The sequence below is a fragment of the Salvelinus alpinus genome, chromosome 2 (genome assembly GCF_045679555.1).
Source record: "Salvelinus alpinus chromosome 2, SLU_Salpinus.1, whole genome shotgun sequence".
Lineage (NCBI taxonomy): Eukaryota > Metazoa > Chordata > Actinopteri > Salmoniformes > Salmonidae > Salvelinus > Salvelinus alpinus.
Window position 1 is genome coordinate 17069143 of NC_092087.1, and position 17553 is coordinate 17086695.

Genomic DNA, 17553 nt, shown 5'->3' on the forward strand with positions numbered 1-17553 from the left:
GGACATAAGTATTTGACCCCCTCTCAATCAGAAAGATTTCTGGCTCCCAGGTGTCTTTCATACAGGTAACGAGCTGAGATTAGGAGCACACTCTTAAAGGGAGTGCTCCTAATCTCAGTTTCTTACCTGTATAAAAGACACCTATCCACAGAAGCAATCAATCAATCAGATTCCAAACTCTCCACCATGGCCAAGACCAAAGAGCTCTCCAAGGATGTCAGGGACAAGATTGTAGATCTACACAAGGCTGGAATGGGCTACAAGACCATTGCCAAGCAGTTTGGTGAGTAGGTGACAACAGTTGGTGCGATTATTCGCAATTGGAAGAAACACAAAAGAACTGTCAAACTCCCTTGGCCTGGGGCTCCATGTAAGATCTCACCTCGTGGAGTTGCAATGATCATGAGAATGGTGAGGAATCAGCCCAGAACTACACAGGAGGATCTTGTCAATGATCTCAAGGCAGCTGGGACCATAGTCACCAAGAAAACAATTGGTAACACACTACGCCGTGAAGGACTGAAATCCTGCAGCGCCCGCAAGGTCCCCCTGCTCAAGAAAGCACATATACATGCCCGTCTGAAGTTTGCCAATGAACATCTGAATGATTCAGAGGACAACTGGGTGAACGTGTTGTGGTCAGATGAGACCAAAATGGAGTTCTTTGGCATCAACTCAACTTGCCGTGTTTGGAGGAGGAGGAATGCTGCCTATGACCCCAAGAAACCATCCCCACCGTCAAACATGGAGGTGGAAACATTATGCTTTGGGGGTGTTTTTCTGCTAAGGGGACAGGACAACTTCACAGCATCAAAGGGACGATGGACGGGGCCATGTACCGTCAAATCTTGGGTGAAAACCTCCTTCCCTCAGCCAGGGTATTGAAAATGGGTCGTGGATGGGTATTCCAGCATGACAATGACCCAAAACACACGGCCAAGGCAACAAAGGAGTGGCTCAAGAAAAAGCACATTAAGGTCCTGGAGTGGCCTAGCCAGTCTCCAGACCTTAATCCCATAGAAAATCTGTGGAGGGAGCTGAAGGTTCGAGTTGCCAAACGTCAGCCTCGAAACCTTAATGACTTGAAGAAGATCTGCAAAGAGGAGTGGGACAAAATCCCTCCTGAGATGTGTGCAAACCTGGTGGCCAACTACAAGAAACATCTGACCTCTGTGATTGCCAACAAGGGTTTTGCCACCAAGTACTAAGTCATGTTTTGCAGAGGGGTCAAATACTTATTTCCCTCATTAAAATGCAAATCAATTTATAACATTTTTGACATGCGTTTTTCTGGATTTTTTTGTTGATATTCTGTCTCTCACTGTTCAAATAAACCTACCATTAAAATTACAGACTGATCATTTCATTGTCAGTGGGCAAACGAACAAAATCAGCAGGGGATCAAATACTTTTTTCCCTCACTGTACATGTCCAGGCGACTGTGTGTTGGAGTGAGAGGATGTGTGTGTGTGCTATTGATGTGAGTGTTTACTCATAAGCAGCAGTCTCTGCGGTTATATCCGCGGGGTAGGCGGGTTTAGGGTCATCAAATACTGTATTTTGTGGAAGAAGAGCGGGTGGGTGGTGGTCATCAATAAAAACAATGCATAAAAAATTCATACATTTATAATTCTTGTGCAATTCATATCTATAGGCTACATTGAGGTTGTTCTTTCATCATTTTGATCTGGTGTTAGTGTATAGCCTAAGCTTCAGGGCCTAACTGTAGCGCAATGTCAGAGTTTAATTCAATAAGAGAAAATCTACGAAATGGAGAGTGGAAATAAAATAAAATGGAGGGACAGAACAGTAATGTAATTTTTGGGAAAGATTTTGTGAAGTGGTAAAAGAAATGAAAGCAGTTATGTTATGTGCGATGATTGTGAGGTGCTATACAAATTCGAGAGTCGCAAGACGGGAACTGTAGCCTACTGTTCAGATGGGTTAAATGGAATAGTAGCCTAACTGAAATCTGGACACTGGCTGTAGGTCTATAACCTCTCACATAGTCTAATATAACATTAACTCCTGCAGAATTAAGCATTTCTTGCAGTAAAATGATACACCACATGTACATTTTGACTCATGAACAGGAGTGGAGAAATATGATTTATTTTGAAATTTTGAGAGAATGAATGCACAGTTAGGGATCATCTGTAAAGGTACTATCTCTATCAGCAACATAAAAGCTGACAGTATTTCAACCACATAAAATATGCATCCAGGCCGAACTGAAATCTTATCAGAAATATGTTAGGTCCTTTTCACTGCTTTGTATTTCCTTAAAACTGATGTCATTTGAACATTTTGCACAGAAAATGTTACAGAATTTTTTTTGTTATTGCATTTCATCACCGGTCCCTAAACATCTGCAGTGCAAGAAAAGTTGAGATAAATGAGAAAACTTTACCGATGTCAACTAGATTGAAGCACTCATCGATTTATGACATTATCCGGGTGATCAAGGGTTTATTTAGTCTTCTAGGGAAGTAATGACAGAAGAGAGGCTGCATGTATCTAATTACAGATATGTTGACTAACATGGCCTCCGAGTGGTGCAGTGGTCTAAGGCACTGCATCGCAGTTGCTAACTGTGACACTAGAGATCCTGGTTCGAATCCAGGCTCTGCTGCAGCCGGCTGCGACTGGGAGACCCATGGGATGGCGCACAGTTGTTAGGGGAGAGTTTGGCTGGCAGGGATGTCCTTATCCCATCGGGCTGGGCGCATGCATGCTGACACGATCGCCAGGTGTACGGTGTTTCCTCTGACACATTGGTGTGGCTGGCTTCCGGGTTAAGTGGGCATTGTGTCAAGAAGCAGTGCAGCTTGGTTGGGTTGTGTTTTGGCTCTTGACCTTTGCCTCTCCCAAGTCCGTATGGGAGTTACAGCGACAAGACAATAATTACCAATTGGATACCACGAAAAAGGGGTAAAAAATTAATAAAAAGAGATGTTGACTAACCAATAGCCTACCAAAAGGTCGGAAATTATACGCTTAAAAAAGTTATTCCCACACCCTGTCAAAAATCAGCTGTCTGACTGTACGGCACATTTCTATTGGCCTATTTTCAGGTTAGGGTTGGGTGCGGGCATCAGATTTTCACTTTATCACAAATAGTTGGGTGTTTGCAGATGGGTAGTTAGCAATTGCGGGCAGGTGAGGGTGAAGAAACAGCTGAGTGCATATGTGACTAGTTTCAGGAACTAGGCATATGTCACGCGTCACTACTTCACAGGAGAGCCATTTGAATACAAACTTGTATTTTTTTAATCAAAATGCATTTTTGGGCAGAAATTCCTTCTGGAACATGTGCACTTTCATGTGCCTTAAAAACAAAACGTATATGCCACCTGTAAATACAAATAAAATTGTTAAATTACGAGCCTAGTTGGTTTAGCCATAGAAAAAGTCAGCAACCTTCCCGCTAGCCATGATTGGCTGAGATAATGAGTGGGCTGGACATGCCAAGAGATGAGTTCAGATTGGTCTACCATGTAGCTGTAATATACTGTAATATACTGTAAGCTGGTCAGTATGTATAGGTAATCCTTTCTAACGCAGCTTTTTTTAATGATATAATGTAGTAGAATTGCATAAGTGTTGCTCTCCACTTTCTGGAGGACCAAGTTTTGAAATCAGTGTAATTAGAGTATAATAGCTAAGGAGATGGAGACAATTCTACAATTCTGCCGTTTGATTGCAAATGTGCAGACTGAGTCGAAAAGAGAACACAGAAGGCTGTTGTATAAAACACCTGTCTCCGGATTACATCTTCAAACTAAGGGCAACCATGGCATCCGTGACAGAGAGGGAGAAGCGTCCATCCATGTATACGGGTAAGAGAGTCTAGTTAGCTACATTTTCAGAAATTACACCTTTCACAAAAGTGTACTGTTAGCTAGCTAGCTAGCTAACATTAGCTGGTAACTATTTCAATACAATGTTTATGATGTCAGTGCGACAACTGTCGATAGACGTAGCTGGTAAATCCGCTCTGGCTATCTACTCCGATTTCAGTGCACTTTCGTCTGAGTGTGCCAGAGCGCAGAATAACTGACGCATTTACAAACGCTCAACACCCGTTGAATATGGCCAGTGTCAGTAAACGTTGTCAAAAAAGTGTAATTAAATTGTTGCCAACAACACATTTGCAGTCACCAAAGCTGTGCATAACATAAAAACAGCCTAACCAGCTGTTCCAGGGCGAGTGAAATGAGCTGTTCTCTCTTTTGTGTCTGGAAGTAGCTAGCAAGCTAGCCAACATTAGCCAGTTAGCTTGGGTGCTTGACTGCTGTTGTTAAGTCAGAACGCTCGGATCAACCCTACTTTTCGTCCAGAGCGTTCAGTGAGCGCTCTGAAAGCTCTGAGAGTGAAATGCTCTGAATTTACGAACAGCCAATCTGACAACGCCCAGAGCACACTTTGGCACTCCAGATTAAATTTACGAACACACCTGTAGTATAAAGCATTTAGTCTTAAAATCTTTGGTTGTTTAGTACATAGCCTCACATGTGAATCCTTAAATAGATGAGTGGGGCTAAAACTTAAAAGGGTGTGAACGATGCTGAATGGGTGTAGACAGTTCTCTGCTGCCAATGACTGAAATTAATTGCAAAAATCTGAAGATGGAGTCTTATATCTCTCTCACTAACTTAAAGCATAAGCTGTCAGAGCAGTTTACCGATCATTGCACCTGTACACAGCCCATGTGTAAATAGCCCACCCAACTACCTCATCCCCATATTGTTATTATAATTTTTTTGCTCCTTTGCACCCCGGTATCTCTACTTGCACATTCATCTTCTGCACATCTATCACTCCAGTGTTTAATTGCTCAATTTAAATTATTTCGCCACTATGGTCTATTTATTGCCTTACCTCCCTAATCTTACTACATTTGCACACACAGTATATAGAATTTTCTATTGTGTTGTACATTGTACATTTGTTTATCCCATGTGTAACTCTGTGTTGTTTGTGTCGCACTGCTTTGTTTTATCTTGGCCAGGTCGCAGTTGTAAATGAGAACTTGTTCTCAACTGGCCTACCTGGTTAAATAAAGGTGAAATAAAAAAAGACAAAAAAGAGCTCTCCAATAGGTACCAAAACACCAAGGGCCATTTTCTCAAAAGAGAGGTTACAAGTTTATCAACTTTCAAAGCAGAATTACTTTCCAATTGTTCGTCAGCTGTAGTGAATGATATACCATTTTCTAGCTCTGAGTCTTTACTTTTATCCAATGTAAAAAACACAATTTAAAATTTTGCTACATAAGACCAAATTGGTCGGTCGGTCACGTATGTGTATGTGTTGTTTTACCATTATGTGCTACCCCCATTCCCTTGAAAGGTCTGCTTATCTATTGCTGTCACCTAACACACACGTGATTGGCTTACCTAATCCAATGGGCTATCTTTTAGCCCCCTGCGATTGGCTGACCCCTCGAGAGTGTCACAACCGGACGCAGCGTGTTAGACCATAATCATACAAGCTTGACCTGACACATCATGGCACTCCCTGCCACGGTAACGCCTCTGAACACTGCACAGGTTGCTAGGCAACATGCCACAGGAGCTTTCAGATAGGATGGATCGATTCTTTCTGCCTCAAGGAAGACTCTTCTCATGTGTAAGCAAATTAAAAAGGGTTGTCATATCGTATGTTGGAGGCGAATGTATATGTACTGAGAAAAACAAGGACATGATCCTCTTTCAACATGTCAGCGGTGTACTGCAGCATGTTAACACAAACAACCGAATTACTGGGGGCGTCGTGTTCATGTGGAGGTGAACAGCGTTTTACAGTTATTGTGTGAGAGCCCCAGTCTGTCAGATAGATAGATCAGGGGGGGGGGGGGGGGGGGGGTGGAGTTAGGAACCCTTACTAGAAAAGGTTGCAGTAAAAAGTAAACTGCAGTAAAAGTCAGCTGTCGTATTTTGGATGCAGTAACTGCAGAATAGCTGTAGTAAAAAAAAACGGTGTTATTTTGGATGCAATATTTGCCACATAATGCAGTTAAACTGCACTCTGTCTGCAATCTTTTTTCGTAGGGGGAAACCCTGCTCTAGGTTGTTCATATTGATATAAATACACTGCACCTTTACTTCCAACTACCTCATCCCAATTACTGTATTTATTTATTTATCTTGCTCCTTTGCACCCCAGTATCTCTACTTGCACATTCATCTTCTGCACATCTATCACTCCAGTGTTTAATTGGTATATTGTAATTACTTCGCCACCATGGCTTATTTATTTCTTTACCTCCCTTATCTTACCTCATTTGCACTCACTGTATATAGACTTTTCTACTGTATTATTGACTGTATGTTTGTTTATCCCATGTGTAACTCTGTGTTGTTGTATGTGTCGAACTGTTTTGCTTTATCTTGGCCAGGTCGCAGCTGTATATGAGAACTTGTTCTCAACTAGCCTGCCTGGTTAAATAAAGGTGAAACAAAAAATAAATAAATACAAACTTGACAAATACATCTACTTGACAAAAAGTTTAGTTCAGCTTAGCATTAGCTTCTCCCTCACCTTCAACTTAGTCTCACCTTTGTGTAGCTTTTATATGTGTGTGTAACTGTTTGTAATAGCATGTTAATATGGGTGTGTAATGAGGCATACTCTTAGTCTCACGACTGACACAAAATTCTTCCGTGTTCGCAACAAACTTTAGTCTGAGACTACCATCATTGAAGTGATTTGTGGTGACGAGGAGCACGAGGGGCATAGTACAAAACAAAGTCATCAGTGGTTGGATCATCTCTAACCAAATCAGACTACCAAAGCCAATGACACATTTTCAAAATGCCTCTTTACCCATTTGTGTTCTGGCTATGGCACAATCCATCGGTTTCTGGACAAGTCAGGCAGCCACGAATGTGTTCTCATTGGGTGATGGAGCGGGGACATAATCAGATCCAAACTCATTGCGGATAAGTAACTAACATCTGTGGACGTGGAGTAGCATTTGGCTGGAGAATTGTTTTTGTATTTAAAAAAATGTAACCTTTATTTAACTATGCAAGTCAGTTAAGAACAAATTCTTATTTACAATGACATCCTACCCCGTCCAAACCCGGACCACGCTGGGCCAATTGTGTGCTGCCCTATGGGACTTGCAATCAAAGCCGGATGTGATACAGCCTGGAATCGAAGCAGGGACTGTAGTGACACCTCTTTCACTGAGATGCAGTGCCTTAGACCGCCGGGCCACTCGGGAGTCTGAGTAGCCAGGCAACCATACTCTATTTTGTTTATATTGATATAAATACATTGCTTCTTTACCTGACAAATAAACCTAGAGTAACGTGTAAGTATGTTACTCCTATACAGTTGGAGTTTATTGTTTGTCTCAGTGCATTGCCGTCCTGCCCATCCAACACCCCTGGCCAACCCCTGGCCTGACCTGGAACAGCCAACCAGGCTTAGTTGGAGATGGACACAGAGAGACAGCCAGGGACAGAAACCACCATCAGCTCTAATCAACGTGGCTGTCATGATTATGTCTAAGGTGCTTTAATCTGTACCCAGGCAACAGGCAACTCTTCCACAGAGCGACAATGACAGGTGGAGGCAGGATGGAGGGATGGAGGGGTGAGGGGTGGAGGGGAAGGGGGGCTGTTTGGCCGCACACACCCCTGTGCTGTCGAAAACGTCAATCTGGCGTCCTCTCTGAACCCTGGCCCTAGCAGAGATCTGAGACACAGCAGGGATTCACAAGCCAAATGGCAAGTGAACACTTAACAGAACACAGCAGGGATTCACAAGCCAAATGGCAGTTGATCACTTAACACAACACAGTAGGGATTCACAAGCCAAATGGCAGGTGAACACTTAACACACCACAGCAATGCTACTATTCCATATCTTATTTGCCACTTGGCTGTGGTCAATAAAGAGAATAAATTCTCTGTGGTAACTCACTGAGATAAATAGGGGTTAGATAATGCTTTATCCTCAACGGCCTGAAACAAAGGACAGCACTATTATGAAGGAAGTTAGAGGTAGTTTTGCGAGCCAATGCTAACAAGTGTTTGCACAATGCCTGGAAGTCTATGGTATCTACTAACATGCTAGCAGTTACCATAGATATCCAGGCATTGCGTTAACGCTAGTTAGCAACTTCCTTCAAACAGCACGCAGAGACATAAAAATGGTATCCACAAATTCATCTGAATCTGGCGACGGAGAAGTAGACATAGGGCTTCAATGCCCTGAAGTATCCCTTTAAGTTCGGAGGAAAGAGGGACAACTAAGGTCCATGGTAGACTAAGGCCTGCAGGAACACAATATAGGATTGGTTACATTAGATTTCCCACTACAAGACATTGACAGAGTTCTAATTCCAAATATTTAAATATGTGGGGCTGTTACGGCTCTCGTTTGTTGAATGAAGAGTGGACCAAGACGCAGCGTGGAAAGTGTTCATGATTTTAATATTCAAAAACACTCAAACAAAATAACAAACGTGAAAACGAAAGCGCACAGTTCTGTCAGGCAGAAACACTAAACAGAAAACAAGATCCCACAACCTAATGGTGGGAAAAAGGGCTGCCTAAGTATGATCCCCAATCAGAGACAACGACCCCTCATAGCCTGGTTCCTCTCTAGGTTTCTTCCTAGGTTTTGGCCTTTCTAGGGAGTTTTTCCTAGCCACCGTGCTTCTACACCTGCATTGCTTGCTGTTTGGGGTTTTAGCCTGGGTTTCTGTACAGCACTTCGAGATATTAGCTGATGTACGAAGGGCTATATAAAATAAACTTGATTGATTGATTGATTGATAGACAGCTGCCTCTGATTGGGAACCACACTCGGTCAAAAACAAAGAAACAGAAAACATAGAATGCCCACCTAAATCACACCCTGACCTAACCAAATAGAGAAATAAAAAGTCTCTCTAAGGTCAGGGCGTGACAGGGGCTTTAATATTTGATACCAGAATATCTGGCATTCTATAGAATGTGCATCAGGAACAATAAAATGTGTTTATAATACATATTGCTTTAATTCATTGAGATGTTGCAAGTGTATTGGAAGCTTATACTATTTGAACCATTCATATCAAACAAATAATGTGCCTCCCCAATGTTATTGTCCTCAGATTGAATAGCATATCCTAGAATAAAGCAGGATTCTGTAGAAAAGAAACATTAAACCACAGCAAATTCTCCAGTGTTAAATCAACACTGACAGTCTTACATTTAACACTGGGCCAGTGTCTATACGGGGCCACACTTTTGAGTGTTAAATGAACACTGCTTAGTGCTGACGCTGTTACACTTTGTCAGTGTTAGGGAATTAACACTTTCAGTGTTATGCAATTACACCTCATATAGTATTTTTAACACTAGGACATGCATGTAGTTTACACCAATGGTGTTATTCAATAACCAAGTGGTCTGTATCTCTTGATAAGGTCATTCGGAGAAGAAAATCGACCTATACACTGACTCGGTGAGTGTGTTTATAAAGAAGTGCACTGGAGATGTTGTACCCACTGTGACTATTAAAACCTGCCCTAACCAGAAACCATGAATAGATGGCAGCATAAATGCAAAACTGAAAGCGCGATCCACCGCATTTAACCTTGTAAAGAGGTCTGGGAATATGACTGAATATAAACAGTGTAGCTATTCCCTCCGCAAAGGCAATCAAACAAGTGAAATGCCAGTACAGGGACAAGGTGGAGTCGCAATTCAACGGCTCAGACAAGAGACGTATGTGGCAGGGTCTACGGGAAATCACGGCCTATAAAAAGAAAACCAGACACGTCACGGACACCGACGTCACACTTCCAGACAAACTAAACACCTTCTTTGCCCGCTTCAAGGATAACACAGTGCCACCGTCGCGGCCCGCTAACAAGGACTGCGCCCCATATTCAATCGCTCCCTATCCCAGTCTGTTGTCGCCACATGCTTCAAGACGGCTACCATTGTTCCTGTAAACAAGAAGGCAAAGATAACTGAACTAAATGACTACCGCCCCGTAGCACTCACTTCTGTCATCATGAAGTGCTTTGAGAGACTAGTCAAGGATCATATCACCTCCACCTTACCGGCCACCCTAGACCCACTTCAGTTTGTATACCGCCCCAACAGGTCCACAGACGACGCAATCGCCATCACACTGCACGCTGCCCTATCCCATCTGGACAAAAGGAATATCTATGTAAGAATGCTGTTCATTGACTACAGCTCAGCATTCAACACCATAGTACAAGCTCATCATCAAGCTGGAGGCCCTGGGTCTGAACCCTGCCCTGTGCAATTGGGTCCTTTCAGACAGGCCGCCCCAGGCGGTGAAGGTAGGAAACAACATCTCCACTTCGCTGATCCTCAACACTGGGGCCCAAACAAGGGTGCGTGCTCAGCCCCCTCCTGTACTCCCTGTTCCCCCACGACTGTGTGGCCATGCACGCCTCCAACTAAATCATCAAGTTTGCAGATGACACAACAGTTGTGGGCTTGATTACCAACAACGACGAGACAGCCTACAGGGAGGAGGTGAGGGCACTCGAAGTGTGGTCTCAGGAAAACAACCTCTCACTCAACATCAACAAAGCAAAGGAGATGATCGTGGACTTCAGGAAACAGCAGAGGGAGCACCCCCCTATCCACATCGAAGGGACAGCAGTGGAGAAGGTGGAAAGTTTTAAGTTCCTAGGCGAACACATCACAGACAAACTGAAATGGTCCACTCACACAGACAGTGTGGTGAAGAAGTCACAACAGCGCCTCTTCAACCTCAGGAGGCTGAAGAAATTTGGCTTGTCACCCAAAACCCTGTCAAACTTTTACAGATGCACAATCAAGAGCATCCTGTCGGGCTGTATCACAGCCTGGTACAGCAACTGCACCGCCCTCAACCACAAGGCTCTCCAGAGGGTGGTGCGGTCTGCACAACGCATCACCTCTCTGCCCTCCATGACACCTACAGCACCCGATGTCACAGGAAGGCCAAAAAGATCATCAAGGATATGAACCACCCGAGCTACTGCCTGTTCACACTGCTACCATCCCGAAGGCGAGGTCAGTACAGGTGCATCAAAGCTGGGACCCGGGACACTGAAAAACAGCTTCTATCTTAAGGCCATCAGACTGCTAAACAGCAATCACTAACTCAGAGAGGCTGCTGCCTACATTGAGACCCAATCACTGGCCACTTTAATAAATGGATCACTAGTCACTATATACAATGCACTCTAAATAATTCCACTTTAATAATGTTCACATATCTTACATTACTCATATCACATGTATATACTGTATTTTATACCATCTATTGCACCTTGCCTATGCCGCTTGGCCATAGCTCATCCATATACTTACATGTACATATTCTCATTCACCCCTTTAGATTTGTGTGTATTACGTAGTTGTTGAGGAATTGTTAGATTACTTGTTAGATATTACTGCACTGTCAGAACAAGAAGCACAAGCATTTCGCTACACTCGCATTAACATCTGCTCACCATGTGTATATGACAAATAAAATTTGATTTGATTTCAGTGTTGGGTTAAGGACATTACAATAATATTTAAATATTTACAAGTCTTTATTGCCACATGCTCTTATGTACGCATTTATAAAGACTTCAAAACTGTCAGCAGACATGCTCAAACTTTAATGAACATAACCATATGTAACAGTATAACTTTAAACCGTCCCCTCGCCCCGACACGGGCGCGAACCAGGGACCTTCTGCACACATCAACAACGGTCGCCCACGAAGCATCGTTACCCATCGCTCCACAAAAGCCGCGGCCCTTGCAGAGCAAGGGGAAACCCTACTTAAGTCTCAGAGCAAGTGACGTAACTGATTGAAATGCTAGTAGCGCGTACCCGCTAACTAGCTAGCCATTTCACATCCGTTACACTCACCCCCCTTTCAACCTCCTCCTTTTCCGCAGCAACCAGTGATCCGGGTCAACAGCATCAATGTAACAGTATAACTTTACGTCGTCCCCTCGCCCCGACACGGGCGCGAACCAGGGACCCTCTGCACACATCAACAACGGTCGCCCACGAAGCATCGTTACCCATCGCTCCACAAAGGCCACGGCTCTTGCAGAGCAAGGGGAAACCCTACTTAAAGTCTCAGAGCAAGTGACGTAACTGATTGAAATGCTACTAGCGCGTACCCGCTAACTAGCTAGCCATTTCACATCCGTTACACATAGACCACTTAAACTGGTACAACATTTCCACTCACGGGTGGCCAAAAATACCTAATTGAAAGCCACACCCCCACTAAGCCACATCTTCAATATGATTTCCCTGTGTGCCTTGCCTTTTCGAATGAATTGGAGAGTTACCACCGATGATGAGAATGGCGCCGGAGGGAATGGCAGTTATTTTACGGGCTCCTGACCAATTGTGCTATTTTGTATTTTTTTGTGCTGATCTTCTTTTGTACATAATGTTTCCACTATCGTTTTCTATGACTGAAAAGAGCTTCTAGACATCAACAGCTATCACTAACTTCGATTTGGTCAAGGACTTCTACTTCAATGAATCGGAGGCGAAAGACATATTGATTATCCTGGACCATAAAACCTAGCGGTCAAAAAGGCAAATGGTTCCAATAATTTTCCCACCTTTCATTTTTCCCATAGGGGATTTTTGAAATACTTAAGGGCTGTGTTTCGTGTAGGCTTAACCTGGCATGACGTTTTGATAACTGTGTAAATCTCTCTAGGACAAGGTGACTTTAATCAATATATTTTCCTGTATTTACCCCCACAAAAATGAAGCGCTAATTAGCTGCTAATGTGGCTATTATAAAGAACTACAAATGCCATGATGATCTGGATGAGACTGCTGAATCGAGGCAAAGGTAAGAATCTCTGGATTAACTATCTAATGTTAGCTAAATGTAGTAATAAATCGGCAAAATTTCTTTAAATGGACAATTCTGTGAACTTGTGCAAGTTTTAAATTGACACAATACCTGTTAGCAAAGGTGTCAGCAAGAGATGACGTGCAGGAGCTTGCAGGGATTTGTAGTTTTGCATGGTGCCTACTTGAACGCTAATTAGCATTTTCGAATATGAGCGTAAATAGAGCCAAATATATTGATAAAAGTCACATCGTCCGAGAGAGTTTGACACGGTTAACAAAACGTCAAGCCAGGGTAAGCCTACACGAAACACAGCCCTTATTTTAAGTGTTTCTAAAATCCCTTATGGGAAAATAAATGGTGGAAAAACGATTGAAAATATTTCCCTGTTTAACCACTAGGTTTTAGTGGGTATTATGACACCTACACTGTGAGGCTCTATAGAGGCCGGTGCGCAGGCACCCTGGTGGTGAGACTACAGAACCAAAATGAAAAAATCTCCTCTTCTATTGGCGAAAATGAACTAACTGATTGGACTAGTTTAGAAAAATGTATGCTATTTATCTTTGTGTAGCATAAGATTAATCAATCAATGCAAAAACAATCACATGCAAAAACACAGATATTAAAAACAATCCCAAAAAATCTACCTGCAGTAGAGCATGCTGGGAAATATGATAATGATGGGAGTGGTTTTGATGAGACTGTTTTACTCTCCACAGTGTAAAACAATAACTCTGCTTATAAACACCAACACTAAGGGTAGTTTTACATCACTGAGTGCTAATTTAACTTCTTCTTAATAGGGGGGCGCTGTTTTCACTTTGGAAAAAATTGTGCCCAAATTAAACGGCCTCGTACTCTGTTCTAGATACATACAATATGCATATTATTATTACTATTGGATAGAAAACACTGAATTATGTGAGTAAAACAGAACTCATTTGGCAGCAAACTTCCAGACAGGAAGTGAAAATTCTGAAAAAGGGGCTCTGTGTCAGGGCCTGCCTATTCAACTGGCTTTTATTTATGGATCTGTATGCACTTCATACGCCTTCCACTAGATGTCAACAGGCAGTAGAAGGTTGAATGGGGTGTCTAGCTTGATGTGAGGCCGAATAAGAGCTTTTGGAGTGACAGGTCCGCTCTTTTGTCAGTTTTCAACTGCGTGCCGGGGAACCTCACATTGTCTTCTGAAAAGCGTTCGGTATACACGACGAATTGCTCCGGCTCTGATTTTATTGGATACATATGAGAAGAACATCATAAAGTAGGATTTTCAACCGAGTTTGACCAGTTTATTTGACGTTATTGGGAATTTTGGAATTTTTCGTTCCAGGCGCCAAGAGTTGATGGGCATGTTCGCTCCACAATGCTAGCCAAAGTTGCTAATTCGACAGAAGAAATGGACATTCTAAAACCAAACAACCATTTATTCTGGAACTAGGACTCCTTGCACAACATTCTGATGGAAGATCAACAAAGGTAAGAGAATATTTATGATGTTATTTCGTATTTTTGTGTTAAATGTTGGCTCCAACAAGGCGGAGAATATATGAGCGCTGTCTCACAATACTGCATGCTGTATGTTGTACTAAAGTTATTTTTAGGTGACTGTCCAAAATATCTCCGGACATTTTGGCATATTGTGGCTACGTATTCACAATGTAAAACCAGGATTTGTACCTCTAAATATGCACATTTTCGAACAAAACATAAATGTATTGTATAACATGATGTTATAAGACTGTCATCTGATGAAGTTGTCCAAAGGTTAGTGATTAATTTGATCTCTATTTCTGGGTTTTGTGAAAGCTATTTTGGCGGTGAATAAATGGCGTTGTGTGTTTGGCTATTGTGGTGAGCTAATAGAAATATATATTGTGTTTTCGCTGTAAAAAATCGGAAATGATGGCTGGATTCACAAGATGTTTATCTTTCATTTGCTGTATTGGACTTGTGATTTCATGAAATTATATTATATGATATCCCTGTCCCGTTAGGCTAGGCTATGCTAGTCAGCTTTTTTGATGAGGAGGATCCCGGATCCGGGAGGGAGACTCGTTAGAGGTTAACTCGTACAGAGTAAATTTAATTCCTGAATCAACACTAGAAATGTAACACTGAAAAATCAACACCGATCAATTTGCAGTGTACCCACCATGGCCGCCTGCGGACGTCATACAGGTCAATCTTATTGGGTGCTCTCCATGGAGTGGCTGGAAAAAGGAAGAAATGTAAAACATCATTCTGAACATCAGCTTGATCTTTTTTATTTATAGTTCAAGTTGATAATATCCTTATTAATAACGATCCGGGACCTACCTGGGTAATATCTTGTGACCCCCGTGGCGCTGCCGAACACCTGCCAGCGCAGAGAGCTGTCCTCCCGGCGGTTATCAATGAAAACCCTCTCCAGAGCCTGGGTCCAGTTCAGCTCATTCAGGATGACTGGTGCTGCAGGACAGGATGAGAGGAGAGGAGGACACACTATCAGCACAGTGTGTACAGTACAGCACAATCAACATGGCAATGACCACGCTAGCACTGGGGGTAGAGCAGATCACATACTTATACTGGGTGTCCAGGATAATGTAGAAGTAATCCAAGACAATATGATGTCCTACAGGCCCTAGTTTTGTCACATCTGGACTACTGTCCAGTCGTGTGGTCAGGTGCCACAAAGAAGGAAAATGACAATTGGCCCAGAACAGGGCAAAACGGCAGGCCCTTAAATGTACATGGAGACCTAACATGAATAATACGCATGTCAATCTCTCCTGGCTCAAAGTAGAGGAGAGATTGACGTCATCAATAGAGATTGACGTCATCACTAGAACTATTAACATGTTGAATGCACTGAAATGTCTGTTTAAACTACTAGCACACAGCTCAGACACCCATGCATACCCCACAAGACATGCCTCCAGAGGTCTCTCCACAGTCCCCAAGTCCAGAACAGACTATGGGAGGAGCACAGTACTAAACAGAGATGACTACATGGAACTCTATTCCACATCAGGTTTTTATTTATTTTTATTTCACCATTATTTAACCAGGTAGGCTAGAGAACAAGTTCTCATTTACAACTGTGACCTGGCCAAGATAAAACAAAGCAGTGCAACACAAACAACAACACAGAGTTACACATTGGATAAACAAACATACAGTTAATAATAAAATTGAAAAAGTCTATATACAGTGTGTGCAAATGAGGTAGGATAAGGCAAGTAAGGCAATAAATAGGCCATAGTGGCGAAATAATTACAATATAGAAATTAAACACTGGAGTGATAGATGTGCAGAAGATGAGTGTGCAAGTAGAGATACTGGGGTGCAAAGGAGCAAAATAAAATAAATAAATAACAGTATGGGGATGAGGTAGTTGGATGGGCTATTTGCAGATGTGCTATGTATAGGTGCAGTGATCTGTGAGCTGCTCTGACAGCTGGTGCTTAAAGTTAGTGAGGGAGATATGAGTCTCCAGCTTCAGTGATTTTTGCAATTCGTTCCAGTCATTGGCAGCAGAGAACTGGAAGGAAAGGCGGCCAAAGGAGGAATAGGCTTTGGGGGTGACCAGTGAAATATACCTGCTGGAGCACGTGCTACGGGTGGGTGCTGCTATGGTGACCAGTGAGCTGAGATAAGGCGGGGCTTTACCTAGCAAAGACTTATAGATTACCTGGAGCCGGTGGGTTTGGCGACGAATACGAAGTGAGGGCCAGCCAACGAGAGCATACAGGTCGCAGTGGTGTGTAGTATATGGGGCTTTGGTGACAAAACTGATGGCACTGTGATAGACTGCATCCAATTTGCTGAGTAGAGTGTTGGCGGCTATTTTGTAAATGACATCGCCGAAGTCAAGGATCGGTAGGATATTCAGTTTTACGAGGGTATGTTTGGCAGCATGAGTGAAGGATGCTTTGTTGCGAAATAGGAAGCCGATTCTAGATTTAATTTTGGATTGGAGATGCTTAATGTGAGTCTGGAAGGAGAGTTTACAGTCGAACCAGACATCTAGGTATTTGTAGTTGTCCACATATTCTAAGTCAGAACCGTCCAGAGTAGTGATGCTGGACTGGCGGGCAGGTGTGGGCAGCGATCGGTTGAAGAGCGTGCATTTAGTTTTACTTGCATTTAAGAGCAGAGCAGGTAACTCATGCAAGCAATAAAATTTGATTTAAAAAACTGATACAAATACACCTTACGGAACAGCGGGGATTGTGATATCCCCGCTGTGTTGTAGATATGTGGTAGTAGGGTAGTGGCCTGAGGGCACACACTTAATGTGTTGTGAAATCTGTTGTGAATGTAATGCAATGTTTTTAATTATATATAACTGCCTTAATTTTGCTGGACCCCAGGAAGAATAGCTGCTGCCTTGGCAGGAACTAATGGGGATCCCCATAGTAAATACAAATATCTCTTCTGGCTGAATGACTTTGTCCCCTCTGCCGGTGTGGTTCTGACTCCATCAGAATGTACAGTATACTGTATATGTAGTGAGCTGGCCCAGACCCGAAACTGTTCATCAGAGAGAGAGAGAGCAGTGTGTCTGGGACATCAAATGAAAAATCAAATCAAACCAAATGTTATTTGTCACCTACACATATTTAGCAGATGCTGTCACGGGTGTAGCGAAATGCTTATGTTCCTAATTCCAACAGTGCAGTAATACCTAGCAATACAAAACAATATAC

At 42.7% G+C, this 17553-nt stretch overlaps 1 protein-coding gene across 4 annotated transcripts in view; it reads right to left on the reverse strand.

Moving 5' to 3' along the window:
• The window catches only part of LOC139555020 (voltage-dependent calcium channel subunit alpha-2/delta-2-like), a 304976-nt gene that overhangs the window by 68129 nt on the left and 219294 nt on the right, over positions 1-17553 (reverse strand). For all 4 annotated transcript variants that reach the window (XM_071368420.1, XM_071368412.1, XM_071368429.1 and 1 more), the window contains 2 exons: positions 15179-15310; positions 15015-15072 (listed from right to left, as the gene is read on the reverse strand). In XM_071368420.1, coding sequence (XP_071224521.1) covers positions 15015-15072; positions 15179-15310 — 190 coding nt within the window. The remainder of the gene's footprint in view (positions 1-15014; positions 15073-15178; positions 15311-17553) is intronic.